General features: G+C 45.6%; 1 protein-coding gene across 1 annotated transcript in view; it reads right to left on the bottom strand.

Moving 5' to 3' along the window:
* LOC106561826 (synaptotagmin-7) overlaps positions 1-18,723 on the bottom strand; it is a 75,799-nt gene that overhangs the window by 4,634 nt on the left and 52,442 nt on the right. Inside the window, exons 2-5 of the mRNA XM_082956650.1 lie at positions 13,394-13,496; positions 12,504-12,623; positions 12,205-12,352; positions 3,751-3,923 (exon numbers count right to left, since the gene is read on the bottom strand). Coding sequence (XP_082812776.1) covers positions 3,751-3,923; positions 12,205-12,352; positions 12,504-12,623; positions 13,394-13,496 — 544 coding nt within the window. The remainder of the gene's footprint in view (positions 1-3,750; positions 3,924-12,204; positions 12,353-12,503; positions 12,624-13,393; positions 13,497-18,723) is intronic.

Consider the following 18,723-nt stretch of genomic DNA (forward strand, 5'->3'; position numbering starts at 1 on the left):
CTAAATTACCATGACTAACCTGTACACCTGCATATTGACTCGGTACTGGTACACCTGTATTTAGCGTCATTACTGTGTTACTTTTTTACATTTAGTAAATATTTTATATTTAACCTTTATTTAACTAGGGCAAGTCAGTTCAGATTTTTTTTTTATATTCAATGGCAGCCTACCAGGGAACAGTGGGTTAAATGCCTTGTTCAGGGGAACAGTGGGTTAAATGCCTTGTTCAGGGGAACAGTGGGTTAAATGCCTTGTTCAGGGGAACAGTGGGTTAAATGCCTTGTTCAGGGGAACAGTGGGTTAAATGCCTTGTTCAGGGGAACAGTGGGTTAAATGCCTTGTTCAGGGGAACAGTGGGTTAAATGCCTTGTTCAGGGGAACAGTGGGTTAAATGCCTTGTTCAGGGGAACAGTGGGTGAAATGTTCAGGGGCAGAACGAGAGATTTTTGTCAGCTCGGGGATTTGACCTACAAACCTTTCGGTTACTGGCTCAACACTCTAACCGCTAGGCTACCCGCCTCCTCTAACCGCTAGGCTACCCGCCTCCTCTAACCGCTAGGCTACCCGCCTCCTCTAACCGCTAGGCTACCCGCCTCCTCTAACCGCTAGGCTACCCGCCTCCTCTAACCGCTAGGCTTCCCGCCTCCTCTAACCGCTAGGCTTCCCGCCTCCTCTAACCGCTAGGCTTCCCGCCTCCTCTAACCGCTAGGCTACCCGCCTCCTCTAACCGCTAGGCTACCCGCCTCCTCTAACCGCTAGGCTACCCGCCTCCTCTAACCGCTAGGCTACCCGCCGCCTCTAACCACTAGGCTACCCGCCGCCTCTAACCACTAGGCTACCCGCCTCTCAAACCTCTAGGTTACATGCCTCTCTAACCGCTAGGCTACCCGCCTCCTCTAACCGCTAGGCTACCCGCCTCCTCTAACCGCTAGGCTACCCGCCTCCTCTAACCGCTAGGCTACCCGCCTCCTCTAACCGCTAGGCTACCCGCCTCCTCTAACCGCTAGGCTACCCGCCTCCTCTAACCGCTAGGCTACCCGCCTCCTCTAACCGCTAGGCTACCCGCCGACTCTAACCGCTAGGCTACCCGCCGCCTCTAACCGCTAGGCTACATGTCTCTCTAACCACTAGGCTACCCGCCTCTTTAACCACTAGGCTACCCGCCTCCTCTAACCACTAGGCTACCCGCCTCCTCTAACCACTAGGCTACCCCGCCTCCTCTAACCACTAGGCTACCCGCCTCCTCTAACCACTAGGCTACCCGCCTCCTCTAACCACTAGGCTACCCGCCTCCTCTAACCACTAGGCTACCCGCCTCCTCTAACCACTAGGCTACCCGCCTCCTCTAACCACTAGGCTACCTGCCTCCTCTAACCACTAGGCTACCCGCCTCCTCTAACCACTAGGCTACCCGCCGCTCCATTTTCTTAATAACTCTATTTTGTTGAAACTCTATTCTTGGTTAAGGGCTTGTGAATAAGCAGTTCACAGTAAAGTCTACACCTGTTGTATTCGGCGCATGTGACAAGGAACATTTGATTTGATTTGATTTAATGACGAAAATCCCGAATATGACACGTGCTGTTTTAAATGGAGCTAAGGCCCCTTTCCATGTTACCTTGTCAACCCTGCCTATGCATTTTGGGTAGTAAAATGTTCTCTGATTGCTCCGCATTCAGAGATGTTCCTCATAATGTATGCGCCCAGCTCATATCTTCATTTGCCTTTGCATTATTTGTCAGGGAAGGGAAACATTCCAGGAATACTGAAACATTGTATCAACAAGGTGGCTCTGGGAATACTGAAACATTGTATCAACAAGGTGGCTCTGAGAATACTGAAACATTGTATCAACAAGGTGGCTCTGAGAATACTGAAACATTGTATCAACAAGGTGGCTCTGGGAATACTGAAACATTGTATCAACAAGGTGGCTCTGGGAATACTGAAACATTGTATCAACAAGGTGGCTCTGGGAATACTGAAACATTGTATCAACAAGGTGGCTCTGAGAATACTGAAACATTGTATCAACAAGGTGGCTCTGAGAATACTGAAACATTGTATCAACAAGGTGGCTCTGGGAATACTGAAACATTGTATCAACAAGGTGGCTCTGGGAATACTGAAACATTGTATCAACAAGGTGGCTCTGGGAATACTGAAACATTGTATCAACAAGGTGGCTCTGAGAATACTGAAACATTGTATCAACAAGGTGGCTCTGGGAATACTGAAACATTGTATCAACAAGGTGGCTCTGAGAATACTGAAACATTGTATCAACAAGGTGGCTCTGGGAATACTGAAACATTGTATCAACAAGGTGGCTCTGAGAATACTGAAACATTGTATCAACAAGGTGGCTCTGAGAATACTGAAACATTGTATCAACAAGGTGGCTCTGAGAATACTGAAACATTGTATCAACAAGGTAGCTCTGAGACGGGCTACAGGTAGGGATTAGGGACGAGTGAGAGGTGGAAATGTCACTATATACAGACAAAGCGAAACCAACAGGTCTCCCCATCCGTCAACACACTATCACAGGTAATTGTGAAAAAGACTCACATTTTTCATGTGTATTACATGATTGTCTTTCTCCATAACGCAATCGTTTACATTACACAAATTCCAATCTGTTGTGGCTAACGTTAGCTAGGCTAGCTTGGTGGCTAACAATAGCTAGGGTTAGGGGTTAAGGTTAGGGTTAGGGGTTAAGGTTAGGGTTAAGGGTTAAGATTAGGGCTAGGGTTAGGGGTTAAGATTAGGGTTAGGGGTTAAGGGTTAAGATTAGGGCTAGGGTTAGGGTTAGCTAACAGGCTAAGTAGTTGCGAAGTAGCAACAATGCTAAAGTTGTCCGTGATGAGAATCGAACACGTTCGCATTATACACTCCACCCATCCACCCCACAAAATGTATGTGCCGTTCACGAATTTCACAATAATGTGTGACAGTGGGGTGCATCTACCCTGATGAGGACACATGCAGCGTAGACACATGGTTACTCATCAGGGCCTGTATTGACCAAGCATCTAAGTGCAGTAGTATTAAGCTTGGATCAAGGTGACATTTTAATCATAATGAATGAATCTAGATCCTACTTTGAGATTCTTTGTGAATATGGGCCCTAAAGTGTGGGGAGGTTTCCAGGAAAAATATTTAAGTTTAAAAAATATGTTAAATGGAGAATGGAGGAAAGACCACCTGAGGTTGCAAAATTCTAGTAATTTTACCAAAATTCTAAGTTTTTCCAAAAGTCCTGGCTGGAGGATTACAGATTTCCTTCTTATTCCCTCCTGATTCTTGGAATTTTCCAACATCCAACCTGGAGTTTCTGCAAAAACCTGAACATTTTAGGAAAGTTACCTGAAATGTTCACCCCCTACTTACAGTTCCATCCATGCAGGGTTTGAGTTCCTTCTTCCCCCTCCTCCTCCCCTGTCCTCCCCTCCTCCTCCCCTATCTTCCCCTCCTCCTCCCCTATCTTCCCCTCCTCCTATCTTCCCCTCCTCTTCCACTATCTTCCCCTCCTCCTATCTTCCCCTCCTCCTCCCCCTGTCCTCCTCCCCTCCTCCCCTGTCCGTCCTCCCCTCCTCCCCTATCTTCCCCTCCTCCTCCCCCTATCTTCCCCTCCTCCTCCCCTATCTTCCCCTCCTCTCCTATCTTCCCCTCCTCTTCCCCTATCCTCACCTCCTCCCCTGTCCTCCCCCTCCTCCTCACCCCCCTCCCCCTCTCCAGCCTTACAGCTCCGTCCATGCAGGGTTTGAGTTCCTTCCAGAAGGTCTGCATGTGTCCCAGGTCACTGAGCTTGTTGAGAGGGATGGAAACCTCCCCGATGGGATCGTTACGACTGAATCGGTCAAAGTCTAACACCTGCAGGTACAGAGTCCTCTCCCTCACTTTCTCGTATGGGAAACCTGGAGGGAGGGTAGGGGGGAGAAAGGGAGAGAGGGAGGGAGGGAGAGGGGAGGGGGAGAGAGAGCAAAACAGACACAGAGAAAAAAGGTTAAAAAGGATCAGACACTTTTTTTCAATTTTCGCCTAAAATTACTTTCCCAAATCTACCTGCCTGTAGCTCAGGACCTGCAGTAAGGATGTGCATATTCTTGATACCATTTGAAAGGAAACACTTTGAAGATTGTGGAAATGTGAAATTAATGAAGGAGAATATAACACATTCGATCTGGTAAAAGATAATACAAAGAAATAATTTCATCTTTGAAATGCAAGAGAAAGGCCACAATGTATTATTGCAGTTTAGGCACACTTTAGATTTTGGCCACTAGATGGCAGCAGTGTATATGCAAAGTTGGAGACTGATCCAATTAACCATTGCATTACTGTTCAAAATGTTTTATAAAGTCTGCCCAAATGTGCCTAATTGGTTTATTTATACATTTTCAAGTACATAACTGCAATCTCCTCAAACAATATCACGTATTATTTCACTGTAATAGCTACTATAAATTGGATTAGATTAAAAGGAATTTAAGCTATCTGCCCATATCAGATATGTCTATGTCCTGGGAAATTTTCATTAACATTTACATTTTAGTCATTTAGCAGACGCGCTTATCCAGAGCGACTTACAGTTGTGAATGCAAACATTTCATTTCATACATTTTTATAGATTTCTTATTTTTTTTTGTACTTTATTTATTTAATTTAATTTTTTGTACTTTTTTTTTGTTTGTTACTTAAAACGTCATGCTAATCACATTAGCGCAAGTTAGCTCAACCGTCCCACGGGGGACACACACACACACACACACACACACACACACACACACACACACACACACACCCTATAACCCTAACCCTATACTGAAACGATACCTAACCTTAACCTAACCCTCGTTCCAAAACCTTAACCCTAAAATTAAAGCTGCACTATGCAGAAATTGCTCCACCATTTCCTGGTTGTTATAATTCTATTAGTTTGCCTAATTTCAGTTCATGTGACAAAACAAGGAAGTATATGGTATATGATACAAAGTATCATTGTACCATCTAAACCGCTGTGAAATATATTATCAAAGCTTGATCATAATCAAAAATATTGTATTTTTAGCTGTTTGAAGCTGGTGTACAAAACTGAAAGTTAAAGATGCAAAATCTAAACATAAGAATGGGAAGCATAGAAATAGCGCAAATAGAACAGATCTACCACTTCTTAGACTGGCTTTCAAAGAGAATGGCAGATCTATAACACATAGAACAGATCTACTGCTTCTTAGACTGTCTTTCAATGAGAATGACAGATCTATAACTCACATTTCTATGTGAATTTGGTCGGGTCGCCTAAAAAGTTACATATTGAAGCTTTAACCTTGTTCCTAAATCTAACTTTAACCTTTGTTCCTAAACCTAACCTTAACCCAACCCTTGTTCCTAAACCTAACCTTAAACCTAAACTTAACCTAACCCTAACCTTAATCTAACCCTCGTTCCTAAACCTAACCTTAACCCTCGATCCTGTACCTAACCTTAACCTAACCCTCATTCCTAAACCTAACCTTAACCTAACCGTCGTTCCTAGGCTTAACCTTAATCCTAACCCTCATTCCTAAACCTAACCCTAACCTTAACCTAACCCTCAATCCTAACCTTAACCCTAACCATAACCTAACCCTCATTCCTAACCCTAACTTTTGTTCATAAACCTAACCCTAACCTTAAGCTAGTCCTCATTCCTAAACCTAACCTTAGCCTAACCCTCATTCCTAACCCTAACCATTACCCTCACCTTAACCTAACCCTAGTGGCTAACCCTAACCATTACCCTAACCTCAACCTAACCCTCATTCCTAACCCTAACCATTACCCTAACCTTAACCTAACCCTAACCATTACCCTCACCTTAACCTAACCCTAGTGGCTAACCCTAACCATTACCCTAACCTCAACCTAACCCTAGTGGCTAACCCTAACCATTACCCTCACCTTAACCTAACCATAACCATTACCCTAACCTTAACCTAACCTTAACCTAACCCTAACCATTACCCTCACCTTAACCTAACCCTCATTCCTAACCCTAACCATTACCCTAACCTTAACCTAACCCTAGTGGCTAACCCTAACCATTACCCTAACCTCAACCTAACCCTAACCATTACCCTAACCTTAACCTAACCCTAACCATTACCCTAACCTTAACCTAACCTTAACCTAACCCTAACCATTACCCTCACCTTAACCTAACCCTCATTCCTAAACCTTAAAAATATACACTACCATTCAACAGTTTGGGGTCATTTAGAAATGCCCTTACTTTTTAGAAAATCTATTTTTTTGTCCAATAAAATAACATAAAATTGATCAGAAATACAATATTGTAAATGAAACGGCAGATTTTTAATGGAATATCTACATAGGCGTACAGAGGCCCATTATCAGCAACCATCACTCCTGTGTTCCAATAGCACGTTGTGTTAGCTAATCCAAGTTTATCATTTTAAAATGCCAATTTACCATTAGAAAACCCATCTGCAATTATGTTAGCACAGCTGAAAATTGTTGTCCTAATTAAAGAAGCAATAATACTGGCCTTCTTTAGACTAGTTGAGTATCTGGAGCATCAGCATTTGTGGATTAGATTACAGGCTCAAAATGGCCAGAAACAAATAACTTTCTTCGGAAACTCGTCAGTCTATTCTTGTTCTGAGAAATGAAGGCTATTCCATGCCAGAAATTCCCAAGAAACTGAAGATCTTGTTTCAGAGGAAGTATGACTCTCGACCTTCGCCTCTCCCGAGTCCGTAGGGGAGTTGCAGCGATGGGACAAGACTGTAACTACCAATTGGATGTCACGAAAAAAGGGGTAAAAATACAATAAATGATTATAATCTTGAAGCATAGATTCCGGTTGGTCAGACCTATGTGAAACAGTCCTTACCAAGGATACTTCCCGTTTCTTCGTCCAGGACCCAGTTGCACAGGGTGGGGTTCAGACCCAGGGCCTCCAGCTTAATGATGAGCTTGGAGGGTATTATGGTGTTGAAGGCTGAGCTACAGTCAAAGAACAGCATTCTTACATAAGTATCCCTCTTGTCCAGATGGGAAAGGGCAGTGTGATTGCGATTGTATTGTCTGTGGATCTATTGGGGCAGTAAGAAAACTGAAGTGGGTCTAGGGTGACATGTAAGTTAGAGGTGATATGATCCTTGACTACCCTCTCAAAGCACTTCATGATGACAGAAGTGAGTGCTACGGGGCGATAGTCATTTAGTTTGCCTTCTTGGGTACAGGAAGAACAATGATGACCATCTTGAAGCATGTGAGGACAGCAGACTAGGATAGGGAGAGATTGAATATGTCCGTAAACACACCAGCCAGCTGGTCTGCACATGCTTTGAGGAGGCGGCAATGGATGCCGTCAGGGCCGGCAGCCTTGCGAGGGTTAACACGCTTAAATGTCTTACTCACGTTGGCTGTGTTATTCTCAAAGCGGGCGAAGAAGGTGTTTAGCTTGTCCGGAAGCAAGACGTCGGTGTCGTGGCTGATTTTCCTTTTGTAGTCCGTGATTGTCTGCAGACCATGCCAAATACGTCTTGTGTCTGAGCCGTTGAATTACGACTCTACTTTGTCCCTATACTGACATTTTACCTGCTTGATTGCCTTACGGAGGGAATAACTACACTGTTTGTATTCGGCCATATTCCCAGTCACCCTGCCATGGTGAAATGCAGTGGTTCGCGCGTTCAGTTTTGCGCAAATGCTACCATCTATCCACGGTTTCTGGTTAGGGTAGGTTTTAATAGTCACAGTGGGAACAACATCTCCTATACACTTCCTGATGCACTCAGTCACCGTATCCGTGTATTCGTCATTGTTATTCTCGGAGGCTACGCCGGAACATATCCCAGTCCGCGTGATCAAAACAATCTCGAAGCGTGGATTCCAATAGGTCAGACCAGCGTTGAATAGTCCTTAGCACAGGTTACTTCCTGTTTGAGTATCTGCCTATACGAAGAGAGGAGCAAAATGGAGTCATGGTCAGATTTGCCGAAGGGAGGGCGAGGGAGGAGGACCTTGTATGCATCCCGGAAGTTGGAGTAGCAGTGGTCGAGTGTTTTAGCAGCACGAGTACTAGAGTCAATATGTTGACAGAACTTCGGTAGCGTTTATCTCAAATTTGCTTTGTTAAAATCACCAACTACAATAAATGCAGCCTCAGGATATGTGGTTTCCAGTTTGCATAAAGTCCAGTGTAGTTCTTTGAGGGCCGTCATGGTATCGGCTTGAGGGGGGAATATACACGGCTGTGACTATAACTGAAGATAATTCTCTCGGGAGGTAATACGGTCGGCATTTGATTGTGAGGTATTCTAGGTCGGGTGTTCCTGTATGTTATCACAATCACACCATGAGTAGTTAATCATGAAACATACACCCCACACCCTTCTTCCCTGAGAGATATTTATTCCTGTCTGCGATATGAACTGAGAACCCAGCTGGCTGTAAGGACTCAGACAGTATATCCTGAGAGAGCCATGTTTCCGTGAAACAGAGTATGTTACAGTACCACACACAAAATCCAAACAGGAAGTGGTTTGTAGTTTTTCAAGTGATTGCCTATCCAAACTACAGTGTCACAGTACCATTAATGAGTAATACACTCCGAAGTGGATGTAGGCAATAATGAGAGAAACGTTCTAAGCAAATAATTACAGAAATAACACACTAAAAATGTAAATATTGGCAAGTTGGCTAGGAGCTAGTGACAGGGCGACCATTTCTGTTGGTGCCATCATAACCCTCACCTTAACCTTACCCTCGTTCCTATAGCTAACCCTAATCCTAACCTTACCCTCATTCCTAAACCTAACTTTAACCCAACCTTAACCTAACTCTAGTTTGTAAACCTAACCTTAACCTAACCTTAACCTTTGTTCCTAAACCTAACCTTTGTTCCTAAACCTAACCTTAGCCTTAACCTCGTTCCTAGACCTAACCCTAATCTTAACCTTACCCTTAACCTTACCCTGTTACGTTCTCCAGTTTCTGTGTTGTAGTTTGTATATTTGTGAGTGTGTTTCAGGTAATGGCTTCCTGAAGTTCTCCAAGCAGCTGATTGGTCGGCCCCATTGCTGATTGGAGAGCTGACCCCGCCCCCTCGTCAGGATGCAGCTGTCTCAATTAACAACCCCAATATAAGCCAGTGTGCTGTTGCTCAGGGAAAAGAGAGAGACACAGAGATTTTTGCTTAGAGAGGAGGTTGATGGCAGAGGGTTATATATGTTGGTTGTTTCTCAGAAAGAGAATTGGGTATATACTTAGTTAGTTGTTGCTGAGTAAGCTTGTTATGTTCTGTGTTTAGTGCTCAGAGTTTTCTTGAATGTCCTGGGTTAGTGTTTTCTCAGGTTTTGTTGTGAAGTAGTTTGTACATTTGTGTTATTCTGTTTCATTTGTTCCCAGGGGGGAAGGGGAAGGCACCTAGGGAGTGTTTAGGCAAGAGGCCCGCGGGCATACATATACCCGTAGTAGTTTACTGTCTATGCACACTAGGAAAGACCTGGGCGGACCACCCCCTGTATTTTGGTTAGGGCACCAGGTGGTGCTAAGTTAGGTAAGTAGTGGGTAGGCAGGTAAGGTAGGAGAGGGGGTTTTGATATTTACTTTCTTTGCTTTGGTTCCGTCCAGCCCCTTTTCCCCAAACTTACCGCTTGAAGGAATAAATTCCCAGTAAACGGTATTCTCTGCCTTTGTGTCATCCTTACTCACACCTACACTTCCATACCTCTTTCACAACACGGAGAGTTAAGTTGTAGTAGGGTGTTGCGTTCCCTCTTTCTAGAGGTGTGCGTAACATAAACCTAACTTTAACCCAACCTTAACCTAACCCTAGTTGGTAAACCTAACCTTAACCTAACACATGTCCCTAAACCTAACCTAACCTTAACCTTTGATCCTAAACCTAACCTTAGCCTTAACCTCGTTCCTAAACCTAACCCTAATCTAAATATTGGCAAGTTGGCTAGGAGCTAGTGACAGGGCGACCATTTCTGTTGGTGCCATCATAACCCTTACCTTAACCTTACCCTCGTTCCTAGATCTAACCCTAATCCTAACCTTACCCTCATTCCTAAACCTAACTTTAACCCAACCTTAACCTAACCCTAGTTTGTAAACCTAACCTTAACCTAACACATGTCCCTAAACCTAACCTTAATCTTTGTTCCTAAACCTAACCTTAGGCTAACCCTCATTCCTAAACCTAACCCTAACCTTAACCTATCACTTGTTCCTAAACCTAACCTTAACCTTAACCTATCACTTGTTCCTAACCTTAACCTTTGTTCCTAACCTTAACCTAACCCTCATTCCTAAACCTAACCTCAACCTTAACCTATCACTTGTTCCTAACCTTAACCTTTGTTCCTAACCTTAACCTAACCCTCATTCCTAAACCTAACCCCAACCTTAACCTATCACTTGTTCCTAAACCTAACCTTAACCTAACCCTCAACCTTAATTCATTTCAACCCATGTGACAATGACTTCTTCTGCCGGATGAGTGTACACTTCATAAAATAAAACAAATACACTGAGAAGAGCATTGAGAAAAGCACTGAGGAGAGCACTGAGAAGAGCACTGAGAAGAGCATTGAGAAGAGCACTGAGGAGAGCACTGAGGAGAGCATTGAGAAGAGCATTGAGAAGAGCATTGAGAAGAGCACTGAGGAGAGCATTGAGAAGAGCATTGAGGAGAGCATTGAGAAGAGCACTGAGGAGAGCATTGAGGAGAGCATTGAGAAGAGCACTGAGAAGAGCATTGAGAAGAGCATTGAGGAGAGCACTGAGAAGAGCATTGAGAAGAGCATTGAGAAGAGCACTGAGAAGAGCATTGAGGAGAGCATTGAGAAGAGCACTGAGAAGAGCATTGAGAAGAGCATTGAGGAGAGCACTGAGAAGAGCATTGAGAAGAGCATTGAGAAGAGCACTGAGAAGAGCATTGAGGAGAGCATTGAGAAGAGCACTGAGAAGAGCATTGAGAAGAGCATTGAGAAGAGCATTGAGAAGAGCACTGAGGAGAGCATTGAGGAGAGCACTGAGAAGAGCATTGAGGAGAGCACTGAGGAGAGCACTGAGAAGAGCACTGAGAAGAGCATTGAGAAGAGCACTGAGGAGAGCACTGAGGAGAGCACTGAGGAGAGCACTGAGGAGAGCACTGAGAAGAGCATTGAGGAGAGCATTGAGGAGAGCACTGAGGAGAGCACTGAGGAGAGCATTGAGGAGAGCATTGAGAAGAGCACTGAGGAGAGCACTGAGGAGAGCATTGAGGAGAGCATTGAGAAGAGCATTGAGAAGAGCATTGAGAAGAGCATTGAGAAGAGCATTGAGGAGAGCATTGAGAAGAGCATTGAGAAGAGCACTGAGGAGAGCATTGAGAAGGGCATTGAGAAGAGCACTGAGGAGAGCACTGAGGAGAGCATTGAGGAGAGCACTGAGAAGAGCATTGAGGAGAGCACTGAGAAGAGCATTGAGGAGAGCACTGAGGAGAGCACTGAGGAGAGCATTGAGAAGGGCATTGAGAAGAGCATTGAGAAGAGCATTGAGAAGAGCATTGAGAAGAGCACTGAGAAGAGCATTGAGGAGAGCACTGAGAAGAGCATTGAGGAGAGCATTGAGGAGAGCATTGAGAAGAGCATTGAGAAGAGCATTGAGGAGAGCACTGAGGAGAGCATTGAGGAGAGCACTGAGGAGAGCATTGAGAAGAGCATTGAGAAGAGCACTGAGGAGAGCACTGAGGAGAGCATTGAGGAGAGCATTGAGGAGAGCATTGAGGAGAGCATTGAGAAGAGCACTGAGGAGAGCATTGAGGAGAGCATTGAGGAGAGCATTGAGGAGAGCATTGAGGAGAGCACTGGGGAGAGCACTGAGGAGAGCATTGAGGAGAGCACTGAGAAGAGCATTGAGGAGAGCATTGAGAAGAGCACTGAGGAGAGCACTGAGGAGAGCACTGAGGAGAGCACTGAGGAGAGCATTGAGAAGAGCACTGAGGAGAGCACTGAGGAGAGCATTGAGAAGAGCATTGAGAAGAGCACTGATGAAAGCATTGAGAAGAGCATTGAGAAGAGCATTGAGAAGAGCACTGAGAAGAGCATTGAGAAGAGCATTGAGGAGAGCATTGAGGAGAGCATTGAGAAGAGCATTGAGAAGAGCATTGAGAAGAGCATTTAAATCCCCATGTACCTTCGAACAGGAAGGTCTCGTTCCAGTGAGGGTTTAGGTTCTTCCTCTTGATCTTGGTCTCCAGCTTGTGCTTCTTGTCAGGCAGCAGGTAGATCTTGACAAAGGGGTCAGAGGTCCCAGAGAAGTCCTTGGCTGGTAGCTCCTGGCCCTTCATAATAATAATAATAATAATAATAATTGTAACAATATATGCCATTTACCAGTCACTTTTTATCCAACTTATAATTTTGGCATAACATTTTTTTCGCATAAGTGTCCTCAGCAGGAATCAAACTGAGACACATAGAGCCCACTGATACCTTGAGGATCTTGACAGTCAGAGTGGAATCCTGGAAGCTGTAACCAACAGAGAACTGGATCCGTCCCAGCTTCTCACTGACAGCACCTTCACCATCGTCGTCCTCTGATCCCGGGGACAGCTGATGGGGGAGGGTGGGAGTGGGGGAATTTAGATTATTATTTTTTTTTTTACAATTTAACAGACATATTAAAAAAAGAACGTGATAGTAAAATCATGGAGGATTTTACACCAGGCGCAGGGAGAGAAAGGTTTTTAGGATTCAACTATATACTCAGGCACGTGTGTAGACAGACAGACAGACAGACAGACAGACAGACAGACAGACAGACAGACAGACAGACACACACACAGACACACACACAGAGACACACACACACACACACACACACACACACACACACACACACACACACACACACACACACACACACACACACACACACATACACACACACACACACACACACCGCCCTCCCAGACACACAGCCCTTTGATGACTATAGACAGCGGGAGTGGAGAGTGGAGTTGATGGGGAGGCTCTCTCCCCCTCCATCTCTCTCTTTCTCTCCCCCTCCATCTCTCTCTTTCTCTCCCCTCTCCATCTTTCTCTCCCCTTCTCCATCTCTCTTTCTCTCCCCCTCTCCTTCTCCCTCTCCTTCTCCCTCTCTCTCTCTCTCTCTTTCCCTCTCTCTCCCTTTCCCTCTCTCTGTGTCAGGTTGGCAGGCATTAACAGAGAGAACACATTAGCAGGTCATCAGTTCTCCTATGTCAGATAGAGATACAGTATAACACAGAGGAAACAGGAGCAAGTCATCAGGGCTGTGATCCAAATAGCACCTTAGTCACTACATGGTTCGTTTATCCAACTTACAACAAATGTTGTCTTACCATGACCATGTCTCCGGTGAGTGAGTTGGCCAGATCGGTGACTGAGGAGTGTCCGTCGGGGCGATGGCCCTTGGGACTGTTGCATGGCTTGTTGCCCACGCCCCTGTAGAGAGAGAGGACAGGGTGACCACAGGGCTGAGGGCAGGAGCCAGGCAGGCAGTGGGTGTCTGACTGCAGCTAGACCAGACTCCACAGAGAGAGAGAGAGAGAGAGAGAGAGAGAGAGAGAGAGAGAGAGAGAGGTTCAGGTACGAGGTGACTTCTAAAACACACAGGCCCAGGGATGGATTCAGGCCCAGGGTGTGTCAATTCTGAATATTTAATGTAAGAGCCCTGTCTGCTTTTTAAGATTGTTACTGTCTGGGATACACAGAGACGTTAGCTCCTACAAAGCATCCTCGTTAGCAGAGACGTTAGCTCCTACAAAGCATAACCATGCAACTTAGTTTAATGGTGAAACCCCCTAACCCTCAATACACACAAAGGAGACAGACATGTATAGTAACAAAGAAAGACATGTAAAGTAACATAGACAGACATGTACAGACTTGTACAGGACCAGATGACATTGTACAGTAAGTGTGTGTGTGTGTGCGTTAACAAAAGAGAGAGAATGTAGGGTACTGCCAAGGCAGTATCTGCAGTGTAAACTCTCACTTAGAGCAGGGCTTCTACTGCAAATCAACACCCTTCAGTTGCAACACATTCTGGGTCAAAAACCTTAAAGAATATCATTATAAAATATCACCAGACAACGGCAGAAAAATAAATATAAAAACGTTTCAAACAAATGTACACAACAGGATAGGAGATTGGGGGAGAGAAAGAATGAGAGAAAGAGAGAGAGAGGAGGGGCCAGTGAGAGAGCCCGGTTTATGCCATGTTAGACTGTACACAGAACTCCATAGTAGACCGACTGGTCAAGACTGATCAAGGCACATTGAGAGTGATGACAACCATACACTGTTAGGCAACACGAGAGAGAGAGAGAGAGAGAGAGAGAGAGAGGAGAGAGAGAGAGAGAGAGAGAGAGAGAGAGAGAGAGAGAGAGAGAGAGAGAGAGAGAGAGAGAGAGAGAGAGAGAGATGAGGGAGGGGGATGAAGAGAGAGAGAGAGAGGAGGGGGAGGAGAGAGGGATGAAGAGAGAGAGGAGGGGGAGAGGGAGAGAGAGAGAAGAGAGAGAGAGAGAGAGAGAGAGAGAGGAGAGAAAGAGAGAGAGGAGGAGAGGAGGGGGATGAAGAGAGAGAGAGAGAGAGACAGAGAGAGAGTTAGAGAGAGAGACAGAGAGAGAGAGAGAGAGAGAGAGAGAGAGAAAATGAGGGCATAATAGAGAGCAGACAGAAATGATAGAAGCTGCAGAGAAGACAGACGGGAGGTACGAAGAAAGAAAGAAAGAAAGAAAGAATAAAAGTATAAACCAGATAAACATTAATCTGTATTAGAAGAGAATCGACAGCATTAATAGCATGAACAAAGTAAGGTTAAAGGTTACAGAACCAACAAACAAAAACTAGGAGTGACATGTCAACAAACAGCAGCACATTGGAGAAGAACTGAGCTGCAAGAAAGAAAGGAGAAAGGAAAATGAAGGAAAGCCTGGAAAGCAGAAAAGGCTTAGTTTTGTCTGATAGGAATAAAGAAAGGAAGAAGTCAGGAGGAAAGAAGAGGCTACAAGAGGGAGAAAGAGAAAGAGCAAAACAGAGATAATATTAGTCACAGAAAGAAACAGAGACCAAGAACAAGAGCTATTTAGAGAGAGAGAGAGAGAGAGAGAGAGAGAGAGAAAGAAAGATAAACAGAGAGCGAGAGAGAGCAATCGAAAGACAGAGAGGGAGAGATACAGAGAGAGATACAGAGAGAGAGCGAGAGAGAGAGAGAGAGAGAGAGAGAGAGATACAGAGAGAGATACAGAGAGAGGGAGAGAAACAGAGAGAGATACAGAGAGAGATACAGAGAGAGGGCGAGAGAGAGAGAGAGAGAGAGAGAGAGAGAGAGAGATACAGAGAGAGATACAGAGAGAGGGAGAGAAACAGAGAGAGATACAGAGAGAGATACAGAGAGAGATACAGAGAGAGATACAGAGAGAGATACAGAGAGAGATACAGAGAGAGATACAGAGAGAGAGAGAGATACAGAGAGAGAGATACAGAGAGAGAGAGAGATACAGAGAGAGAGAGAGATACAGAGAGAGAGAGAGATACAGAGAGAGATGCAATGAGAGAGAGAGAGAGAGATAAACGCAGAGAGAGAGAGAGAGAGAGAGAGAGCATACACAAACATAATTTCATATAAAACACAAAATGACAGGAAAGGAGAATCGTAAATCAAACGGAATCACACATTTAGAGTGTTACAGAAGACGGAGAAATTAATAATGGAATGATACCAACTGCGTATCAATGGAGTACTTAGATCCGTTTTAATACTGACATATGATTGGTCCAGACCCAGGAAGTATAACACTCTAAAGGTGGGGCTTGAGGAGGCGGGATCATAGCACAGAGGCGCGTTCAGCACAACAGAACAGCGTGCAACAGTTTTAATTAAATGAAAACGGTACTGTCCTGAACGACCAGTTGAATGACGGTGTGATTATAGTGGCCCAGAGGGAGATTGAGTATGCTGAGTGATGCACAGGTCATTTAAAACATTCACCTCCATATCGATCACGTACCACAAAGGCTGTTGTAGAACGGTACGCACTGGTTTTGGGGAAACGGGTCGTTGAGTACAAACCGTCACACAACGAACCAAAAGTTGGATCGAACTGAACGCACCCCAGATCTGACATTGGTGACGAGCATATATCATATACCATATACCATATATCATATATCATATACCATATATCATATACCATATACCATATATCATATACCATATACCATATATCATATACCATATACCATATATCATACATATACCATATATCATATACCATATACCATATACCATATACCATACATATACCATATATCATATACCATATACCATATACCATATATCATATACCATATACCATATATCATATACCATACATATACCATATATCATATACCATATACCATATACCATATATCATATATCATATACCATATATCATATACCATATACCATATATCATATACCATACATATACCATATATCATATACCATATACCATATACCATATATCATATACCATACATATACCATATATCATATACCATATACCATATACCATATATCATATGTACACAGGTGTCACTCTGGTACCTCTCAGAGAGTGAGGGCAATGCCTTGGGACAGGAAGGACACAAGCAACGACCCCAAAAACGGTCTGTCTGTCTGTCCAGAATTCTGTCTACCTACAATTCTGAGGATGTTCATTTAAAGGTGTATTGAACTGTAGGTTTTGTGTAATTTGTTGAAGACACAGACAGAAGTAGGTCTCAAAAATACTGACATAGAGGCAGACGGACAGACAAGCAGACAGAGAGACAGACAGGCAGATGGACAAACAAGCAGACAGAGAGACAGACAGGCAGACGGACAAACAAGCAGACAGAGAGACAGACAGGCAGACGGACAAACAAGCAGACAGGCACTTGGACCAGTGAGAGAACCAGAGAGAGGAGGGTAGGAGGAGAGGAGGAGAGGTGAGGAAAATACTTTGTGAAACCTCGGGTCTGAGAATGAATGAATGAATTCATGGGGAGAGACTCTAGCTGCTCCTTTCTCCTTTTCCTCCTCCTCTTCCTCCTCCTCCTCCTCCTTTTCCTCCTCCTCCTCTTCCTCCTCCTCCTCTTCCTCCTCCTCCTCCTCCTCTCCTCCTCCTCCTCCTCCTCCTCCTCCTCCTCCTCTATCGATAGAGAGGGAGAGTCTTCAGCGATTCATTCTCCTTCATGCGTCATCCAAGAGGCAGTCATGATGCATTCTCAGGTGTACAGGTTAATGGAAGATCGGTGTGCTGATGGTGCACACAAGGAGCTACGCCTCCAGCCGCGCTCTACAACATCTGTCCAGGCTGACTGATGCCTACAGCCGCGCTCTACAACATCTGACCCGGCTGACTGATGCCTCCAGCCGCGCTCTACAACATCTGACCAGGCTGACTGATGCCTACAGCCGCGCTCTACAACATCTGACCAGGCTGACTGATGCATCCAGCCGCGCTCTACAGCATCTGACCAGGCTGACTGATGCCTACAGCCGCGCTCTACAACATCTGACCAGGCTGACTGATGCCTCCAGCCGCGCTCTACACCATCTGACCAGGCTGACTGATGCCTACAGCCGCGCTCTACAACATCTGACCAGGCTGACTGATGCCTCCAGCCGCGCTCTACAACATCTGACCAGGCTGACTGATGCCTCCAGCCGCGCTCTACACCATCTGACCAGGCTGACTGATGCCTCCAGCCGCGCTCTACAACATCTGACCAGGCTGACTGATGCATCCAGCCGCGCTCTACAACATCTGACCAGGCTGACTGATGCCTACAGCCGCGCTCTACAACATCTGACCAGGCTGACTGATGCCTACAGCCGCGCTCTACAACATCTGACCAGGCTGACTGATGCCTCCAGCCGCGCTCTACAACATCTGACCAGGCTGACTGACGCCTACAGCCGCGCTCTACAACATCTGTCCAGGCTGACTGATGCCTCCAGCCGCGCTCTACAACATCTGACCAGGCTGACTGATGCCTACAGCCGCGCTCTACAACATCTGTCCAGGCTGACTGATGCCTCCAGCCGCGCTCTACAACATCTGACCAGGCTGACTGACGCCTACAGCCGCGCTCTACAACATCTGTCCAGGCTGACTGATGCCTCCAGCCGCGCTCTACAACATCTGACCAGGCTGACTGACGCCTACAGCCGCGCTCTACAACATCTGTCCAGGCTGACTGATGCCTCCAGGCTGACTGACTGATGCCTCCAGGCTGACTGATGCCTCCAGGCTGACTGATATCTCCAGGCTGACTGACTGATGCCTCCAGGCTGACTGACACCTCCAGGCTGACTGACACCTCCAGGCTGACTGACACCTCCAGGCTGACTGACAACTCCAGGCTGACTGACTGATGCCTCCAGGCTGACTGATGCCTCCAGGCTGACTGACACCTCCAGGCTGACTGACTGATGCCTCCAGGCTGACTGACTGATGCCTCCAGGCTGACTGACTGATGCCTCCAGGCTGACTGACTGATGCCTCCCGGCTGACTGATGCCTCCAGGCTGACTGACACCTCCAGGCTGACTGACTGATGCCTCCCGGCTGACTGATGCCTCCAGGCTGACTAATGCCTCCAGGCTGACTGACCAGGCTGACTGACGCCTCCAGGCT

Source organism: Salmo salar, chromosome 10 (assembly GCF_965601325.2).
Source record: "Salmo salar chromosome 10, fSalSal1, whole genome shotgun sequence".
NCBI classification, from domain to species: Eukaryota; Metazoa; Chordata; class Actinopteri; order Salmoniformes; family Salmonidae; genus Salmo; species Salmo salar.